This window comes from Hippocampus zosterae, unplaced genomic scaffold (assembly GCF_025434085.1).
Source record: "Hippocampus zosterae strain Florida unplaced genomic scaffold, ASM2543408v3 HiC_scaffold_296, whole genome shotgun sequence".
Classification (NCBI taxonomy): Eukaryota; Metazoa; Chordata; class Actinopteri; order Syngnathiformes; family Syngnathidae; genus Hippocampus; species Hippocampus zosterae.
The window spans coordinates 27,531-36,122 of record NW_026262860.1 but is presented as its reverse complement, the minus strand read 5'-3'; the positions used below and the strand labels follow the sequence as shown (position 1 = coordinate 36,122).

Genomic DNA, 8,592 nt, shown 5'->3' with positions numbered 1-8,592 from the left:
TCTTATTCAGGCGCCAGCTCGAGGCCAGGTTTCTCCTCTTCAGTGGCAGCGGCGCGTTCCTGCCTGGCATGAGCCTCTTCCTTGCCAAGCCGGTACATGAGGATCAGACAGAGTTCCAGGCGGTGAGGATTGATGAAGTTCTTGCGCCCGCGGATCATGAAGCTGCCGGCTGGGAGGAACTCTCCAGTAGGGGCGGCCTTGGATACCTGGTGAGCATAGACCCACCAGGCTCCGCTGATGACTTTGTTGTCCCAGGACTTGCAGCGGCAGACTGCGTAGCTGGCGGCCTCGTCCAGGCTGGTGTGGGGGATGGCCTTTCCGCTGGGGTTCTTGAGGACGACCGAGGCCGAGCCTCCGTAGTCGGCATGCAGATAGAGGTCAAACTTGTCAAGGTGGCGCTTGACGATAGCCTCGTTTTGGTGCACGTCTCGGCCGCAGATGACCAGGTAGCCGTCGCTGGTGATGAACCAGTAGTACTTCTCGAACCAAAAGGGCTTTCGCGCGACCACCATCTTTTTGGCCAGCTGGGCCTTCTTCTTCTCGATCTTCTTGAGCGCCTCCTGCTCAGCCACCTTAAGCACGTTTTCGCTGGCCTCTTTGGTCTTTTGCTCTTTTTCTGCGTCGCGCCGCCTGCGCTGGTAGTAGTTGCGCACGTTGGTGTAGGCGTTCGCCCCCAGATCGATTTCAACCGGCAGTAGGGCGGCGTACTCGTCGAGGGGTCGCCCAGCATCAGCACCACTTCGTTCTTGTTGAGGGCCAGTCTAAGGATGAGGTTGGCGAAGGGGTCACCGGCCCGCTTGGCCTCGGTGACGTCCTTGGTGATCGCGTTCCAGGTCATCTTGTTCTCCTGCATCTCGAACAGGGCCGAGGTGATTACGTCCACCTCGTCCACGTTCAGCTCGATCAGCCTTGCCTTCTCCTCCAGCAGTTCTTGTTAAGATTTCAGCTTCTCGATCCGCCGGTCCTGGTCCTCCTTGATCTGCTCATACTTCTTCCAGGCGATCTCTTCGAAACCCTCCTCGAGGCCTGTTCGCTTCAGCTGCTTGTAGTACTTCTCAACCCCGCAATTGAAGCTGGCCTCGTGCCCGCGCACCGAAAAGGACTGCGCGCGACTGGTGTCCACTGGGCCGAACTCGAACCAGGTCTCGCCCTCGCCGGCCAGCTGGCAGCTGTGCTTTTTCTTCTTGAATTCTTTGCAGAATTCAAGCAGCCTTTCACACACGTTCAGAAGCTGCTCAGCTGGAGTCTAGCGGGCGTTGGCAGCCGGGTTCAGGCCCTGGGATTCCAATTGCGCCTCGATGAGCTGCTGGAAGAGGCAGGGCACTGCCTTTTGCACCAGAGCGGCGAGAGTGAGCTTCCTGCGGCGCTTCGCCTCGCCATCCTCCTCGGCAGCGAGTTTGGCAATCAGCTCGTTGCTGAGTTTAATCTCAGATAGATAAATCTTGGCTGCCGCTTCGAACGGGTAGAGTTCTCCCACGGCAGTGCGGTGGTCCTCGCTGTAGACGTGGCTTCGGGTGAGCGCGATGACTCGGAACTCGTGATCCGCGAGCACCAGGTTGCCCTGCGCATAGAAACTCCATTATCACGTGCACTTTAAGCCCGCCCTCTCCGATGAACTCGAGAATGGCCACCCGCTCCATGCCGACCTGTTGACCGCCTCAAGCCGCCGGCCCCTCAGACTCTTGCGGAACTTCATGGCGAAGGCGGAGGGCATGCGGTCCTTCTCGACCTGTGCCTCAGTGAGATGTAGGCGCACGCCGACCTCGACCAGCAGGTTGTGCTTCTCCTCGTTGCGGATGAACTTAAAGAGGTAGGTGTTGGGGCTGAGGTCGTAGAAGTTCTTGAGCCTGCGGGCGGGGAGGGTGTCGGCCAGTTCTGCGACGACTGCGGCCAGGTCGAAGGACGTGAAGCGCAGCTTGGCCTTCTTCTCCATCAACTCTTAAATTAGTACGTATCCCTGCAATAATATTGTCAGTAAATGCAGGAGGGCAACATCCGCGGCAGGGTCGTTCCCTTCACCTACCCCGAGTACCGCATCTACCGCTACGTCATGGCCCAGAGCGCACTCCTCAAGGGCAAAATCACCAACCGCCTCCCCGACGCCCCGCAGCCGCACATCCCCTGCGTTGCCAGCGCAGCACAGAACAGACCGCCCCGGCGGCCAAGGCGAGCCCTGCAGAATCTGTCTGATAGGCACAGCAACGTCATGTTTTCCAGACCAGCCAAGCCCCCGAAAGACAGTGCAAGTACTAGTCACGTCGAATCAATGTTCAACTCGTTTTACTCCACGCGAAGCAGCCTGCGGGCCAGGCCGAGGGCGGCAGCGCGGGGGGTGTCGGGGCATTCGCAGGAGCGGCAGCTGTCGGCCACGGTCAACGCGTGGATCAAGCGGTCAAGTGCCTTCAGTGCATACGAGTGATTTTGATGGTTACGTCATTCATAAATCATGGAAGACGTGGATCTGGAATTCAGCGAGGAACTCAACGACGAGGTGGAAAGCACGGAGGGACTGACCCTGGGGGCGCTCGAGCGGGAGGAAGAGCTGATGCAGCTGCCTGTCAAGCTGGTCGAGTTCGAGGACCTGGTGCAGCAGCCCGTGCTGAGCAAGGATTCATCAGAGCGACTGCTCTGGAAGGAAAAATCGAATCAGAAGGCAAAATCCCTAATTCTATTGGCCTACCACTACAAGGTCAAATCCATCACCTCCCGCATCAAAAAAGGCATCCTGACTGCCCCTCTCAAGTTCGACAGCGGGGACGGGCTCAGCAGCGAGGACGAGGCTCGTGCTCTCCTCCTCAGGGCGCACCATGTCCTCTGCTAAGCCCAAGAAGTGCCCTAGTTTCTGACTGGAAACAGCCTGGTTCTGCAGCTCTTGGTACAAGTGGTGAACATACAACTGGGCTACTCGGAGCACGAGACAGGACACTGAGAGAGATCCCCAGGCACTGCTACCTGGAGGAGGGGGGGCGGTACGCACTGCGGACCGAGGGCGTGGAAGGGTTGGTGAAGCGACTGGCGTTTTTACCTGCGCTGGTGTGGACCCTGTTCAGGTGATGAATTATTAGATGAGTCTTGAGTGGAAGAAACAGTACGGTTAGTAATTGATAACCGACAGCCTGCACCAGAACTTCTACCAGGCCGGCGAACTCACTCCCCTCCTCACCGAACTGGGCTGCAACCTCAACTTCCTGGCCCTCAAGGTCGTCAGCCCCGTCCAGGCCACCGCCACCGTCTTCCGTCAGCTCGAAGAGCCGCAGGCCATCTTCCCGTACTTCGTGGTGGCGGTGGGGGTCACCGCCCGGTTCGCCTTCCGGGGCGGCCGGCACATCTACCTGCAGCAGGGCGATTAGTTCTATGTCGGCATATACATCAGCAGCAAGGACAACGAGCGCCGCAAAGAGGACTGTCTGCTCAGCGGCTGGAACGTTACGGTCAACTACGAGGTGGCCTACTTCATGCTGGTCAGCCACCGCCCCCTCCGACTGCCTGTCTACCGCCTCTTCCCTGTCCCCACCTCGCCAAGGCCACTGTCCTGCTTGGCTACCCCTAACGTTCGACCTCGCTGCACGCCTCACAAGAGTCAGCCCGCACGACCCAAGGCTTCCTGATGCTGGTGAACAACGTGGCGGTGCCGGGTATGGCAGGCGGGCCTCTGCTGAGCTATGACGCGGAGGGGTGTCCGGAGGTGTCTGGCGTGCTGGTCAGCGGGTCCTGGGTGCCTTCCAAGAAGGTAGGGTTGCTGGTGGAGGAACGAGTGGCCTCACCAACTCGCCCCGCTGTCCCACGACGAGTTGAGCTTCATGGTGGACCACAACTTCGTGCAGGTGGTCAAGAACTGCGAGCTCGAGATGGAGCGGGCAGTGGTGGTGGAGACCTGGCGTGGACTCATGAAGGAGTTTCGCAAGTTGGGTAAGGACGAGTTGTCCCTTCTCCTGCCCATTGTACAGTACCTGGTCCAGGTCGAATGGAAGAAGCTGCTGACCTTGTCCTGTCCTAAATTCGCATACAACATCTGCCACCGCGTGCTCGAGACCAACGTCTCGGTGCTGGACCTGGTGCGGGTGGAGGACGTGGACGAAGAGGGGCTGGCGTTCGCCTTCGAGCTGAACCGGGAGCTGCAGGACTCGCTGAGGCTGGTCCGCCGACAATCACAAGAAAGTGAAGTAATACTCCGAGTACCTGCAGCTCTAGAGTCTTCATGACCTGCAGGACCACTACAACCTGCGGCTGGAGGTCAGCGAGGGGGAGGGCCTTTACTCCGTGACCTTCGAGCGCGAGACCCGCCGCAGACCCACCCTGCGCGAGTGCTTCGAGGCGGTCTGGCCCTGCATCATCGTGAGCGTGCCTGAGCAGCTGGGCTACATCACCATTCGACTGGTCGACCCCGAGCGGCTGACGCAGACACTGAAGCACGGGCACGAGGGGCTGGGGTGGCTGGCGGGGCAGGTGCACTGCCTGTGCAGCATCGACCCCGTGGTGGTCTACGACGACCCCGCCTGAACTTATCAGTCAATCAGTTTTCGCTGTGCCACTTCCACTCTGAGAATTTGATATGGTTGGAGCTTGACCGCCGTTGGCTGCCCAGATTCGACTGCCGGCTGCTCAGGATCGAGTCCCGCCGCCTCGGCAGCAGCTTCGTCATCTCGAACTTTTATACCAACGTGAGTGTCTACCGCCGCTACATATCAGGCGGGTGTATGGAGAGCGACTGTTCGGCCCGCAGGTGGCGGTAGTTCTCGAAGTCCTCGGACCCCTCGGACCAGTCGGGGACGTCCTGGCCGTCGGCGCACTTGGCCTCGGGCCTGCGCAGGTCGGGCTTGGCCTTCCGCAGAAACGCTATCATACTGCCAATATGATTTATAGGCTGCCCAAAATGCATGAAACGACAGATCGAAGATCAGTCCTCGCGCACGAACGACCGCAGCGTGAAGCAGTCCGACTGGTAGATCGGCGCACATGCCGCCACCAGCTTGCCCGTCCGCAGCTGGCTGTCCTTGTACGCAGTCCCCCACGACACCCCGTTGCAGTAGAACTCCAGCACGCCGTCGACCATGTCGAGGGCCACGCCGATGATGTCGTCGATGGCGAGGGCCTTGCCGTACTTGACGCCGGAGGAGTTGCTGCTGTGGCGGAGCTCGCCGTTGTAGATGGCCCAGCCGAGGGCGGTGTCGCTGAAGGCCTCCTCGACGTTGATGTCGGGGCGGGCCACCCCGATCTTGATAAGGGAGCCTTTGTTGACTTTAATTTAGTAGTAGTAGCGCTCGCCCTCCTCGAAGACCTCGGTGCCGAGGGTGGTTTTGAAGCCGCTGCCCTCGACCACGCTGCAGGTCAGCTTTTCCTCGTCCAGCTTCAGCTTGTGGCTGGTCCGGGCCGGGTTCCAGGTGAACAGGGGGGTGATGTATCCCTCGGGACCGATGACGATGTCGAGTTCGTGGTCCATGGGCCCGATTGTGCAATGATTTATTATCGAGTGATTTTCGGCCAGCCATATCAACTCGCTCTCCTCCTTCTTCAGGAACTTCGGCATCGGATCTGCATTCCTAATTAAAACAATTTCATGGGAGTCCCCGCCTTCTTCCGCTGGCTCATCATGCGCAACCCCAAAATCGTCCTCGACGTCGACGAGGCCCCTCCGCCCGCGCCCTCCGCCAACCCCCCCGTCGACTGCTTCTACGTCGACATGAACGGCCTCATCCACCCCGCCTGCAACCCCCAGACTCCCGGCATCCCCTTCCCCACCTCCTTCGAGGAGCAGTGCCGCAACATCGCCAGCTACCTGGACCGGCTGATCAACATCGTCCGGCCCAGGCGCCTGCTCTACCTGGCCATTGACGGAGTGGCTCCCCGTGCCAAAATGATCCAGCAGCGGTCCAGACGCTTCAGGGCCGCCCTCTAGCGCAGGAACAAAGAGAAGGCCGCCGCCCGCCTCAGCGACAAGTTCCGGCAGGAGGGCGCCTACCTCGAGGCCATGCGCGACGCCGCCCAAGGCAACCCCTTCGACTCCAACGTTATCACCCCCGGCACCCAGTTCCTCTACCAGGTCTGCCAGTTCATCGGGCAGTACATCCTCGAGCGCATGAACAGCCACCCTCAGTGGGCTTCCCTCGAGGTCGTCTTCTCGGACGCGAATGTCCCCGGCGAGGGCGAGCACAAGATCATGGATTTCATCCGCCACCAGCGCACTTTGCCGGGCTACGACCCGCACACCAGGCACTGTCTGTACGGGGCGGACGCAGACCTGCTGATGCTGGGGCTGGCCACGCACGAGCCGCACTTCTTCGTGATCCGGGAGACCATCGTGCAGGAGCGGGAAAAGGCCTGCACCCTGTGCGGCAAGTCAGGGCACTTTTTCTTTGAGTGCTCGAAAAAGACCAGCGAGGTGCGCCCCGAAATGTGCGTGGACTTCCAGTACGTGCAGCTCAAGTACTTCAGGCAGTTCTTCCAGATTCACTTTCCAGCACATGGCCAAGACCCGCCCCTTCAGCCTCGAGCGGGTCATCGACGACTTCAACTTCATCTGCATCATGGTGGGCAACGACTTCCTGCCGCACCTGCCCTACCTCAGCATCCGGGAGGGCGGGATCGACGCCCTGTTGTTCCTCTACCAGTAGCTGCTGAATGGCTCGCAGGAGTACCTTACCTGTGAGGGCAGCATCAACTTCGCCATGCTGGAAGAGTTCCTGCTCATGATCGTACGGGCAGAGCCTGACCTGATCACCGACCGCAAGGCCCGCGAGGAGAACGAGCGCAGGCGCCACCTGAACCAGCGCAGGGACCCGGGCGTGGGCTAGGCCCAGTTCAAGAAGGGCCTGCGGCACGCGAGCGAGGAGGAGGTGATGGATCGATTCAGGGCCGAGCTGAAGGAGCTGACCTCGACCACAGTTAAGGAAATCCAGCACTCAGCCGAGGGCTCCTAGTTCTGCCACAAGCAGCAGTATTACTACTCGAAGTTCAAGCTAGAGGCCGACCAGTTCATCGACTTCCGGGAGAGGATCCGCCAGGCCTATCTGGAGGGGCTTGCTTGGGTCTGCGCCTACTACAACCAGGGCTGCTGCTCCTGGTCCTGGTTCTACCCCTTTCACTACGCCCCCTACGTCAGCGATCTTATCCCCCTCAGCAACTTCAGCCCCCGCTTCGACCTCAGCCAGCCCTTCAAGCCCATGGAGCAGCTGCTGTCGGTCCTGCCAGCCCGCTCGAGTGACGCGCTGCCCTAATTCCTGCGGCCCTGATGAGCGAGCAGTCCATCCTCGGCGACCTCTTCCCGAAGAGTTTCAGATCGACCTCGAGGGCAAGAAGTTTACCTGGCTTGGAGAGGTCCTGATCCCCTTCATCGACGAAAAGCGAATCCTGGAGGCTATGAAGGGATACGAAAGCCAGCTGACCGAGGAGGAAACCAAGCGCAACACCAACAGAGAAGCAGTGGTCTTTACCCGCACCGAGTATGCGCTCGGCCCCAACCTGGAAATCATCCCGGGCCGGATCGCAGCCCACGTCCTTCGCAGGAACGAGGTGTCTCGGTTCAAGGCGCCCTTTTCAGACATCGAGCGGGACAACTCGGTGCTGATCTTCGTGTTCAGCCTGAACAGTCCGGGGTGCCAGCCACGGCGGCACACGAGCGCGCTGCTGCTGGAGGAGGACGAGGAAGTTGAGATGCTGCCAGGCTACATCGAGCGGACCGACCGGCGTGGCTTCAGCGGGGAGAAAGCTATAAACATCGTGCGGCGGGCGTTAGGGATCAAGAGCAACTTCGGCAGCCACAGCAGGGCGGAGTGGGACGAGTTCCACGAGGACAGCCGGCGGAGACGCTCACGGTCGCGGGAGCGCAGGCGGTGACCTATTCAATCACGCTGCTTCTGCTTGGAGAAGTGCTCCTTGAGGTTGAAGCGGCAGTTGGGGCACTCGCTCTTCTGCTCGAACCAGGGCAGGATGCAGCGCTCGTGGAAGATGTGCTTGCAGGGCAGCAGGCGGATGGTCTCCTCCCGCTCGAACTTCTTGAGGCAGACGCTGCACTCCTTCTCGGACCTGCCGATCTTCATCTTCTTGACGTCCTTCACGAACTCGCCCAGCCCGTAGACCACCTTCTGCACCAGCTCCTCGGAGTACTGCATCTGCTGGAACTCCTGGGCCATGAGGCGGTTGAAGGTGGCGGGAGACATGCCGTAGATGGGGCTGTCGGTGACGGGGGTGTCGGGGCTGTAACCAGCCAGGGCCACCTGCTCCCACTCGTTGTCCCAATCGATGAAGTCCAGGTTGTACTTGCCCCGCGGGTTCATCTTCACAGGCCTGTCCATTATAATCACTTCGAGGGTGGCACGTACTTCTTGAACAGGGCCACGGTCGCATTGTCTCCTCCGTCTCGATCGTGAAGCTGCTCGCCACCTCGAACTGGTCAGCACGGCACGATCGGGGCCATTGAGATGTCCAGCTCCAGGTGCTTCTCCAGCTCCTCGATCTGGGGGTGGGAGTAGTCGCCTTCGAGGGCCAGCAGCAGGTGCCGCGCGCGGGGGGCCAGCACGCGGATGAACTCGAAGTGATGCATCTCGAGCTGGAGCAGGTCTGGCGGCACCTCCCAGAGGAAGACTTGGTCTGCGG

At 60.3% G+C, this 8,592-nt stretch overlaps 2 protein-coding genes across 2 annotated transcripts; one reads left to right on the top strand and one right to left on the bottom strand.

Moving 5' to 3' along the window:
- Window positions 1–4,897: 4,897 nt before the first annotated feature.
- On the bottom strand, window positions 4,898–5,440 carry LOC127594877 (SPRY domain-containing SOCS box protein 3-like). The gene is given in 1 exon segment (XM_052056632.1): window positions 4,898–5,440. A coding segment is annotated over 1 exon segment (543 nt).
- A 117-nt stretch (window positions 5,441–5,557) lies between these two features.
- LOC127594876 (5'-3' exoribonuclease 2-like) lies at window positions 5,558–7,833 on the top strand. Its single transcript, XM_052056631.1, is given in 5 exon segments — window positions 5,558–6,483; window positions 6,485–6,607; window positions 6,653–6,782; window positions 6,918–7,255; window positions 7,257–7,833. Coding segments are annotated over 5 exon segments (2,094 nt in total).
- Window positions 7,834–8,592: the final 759 nt, after the last annotated feature.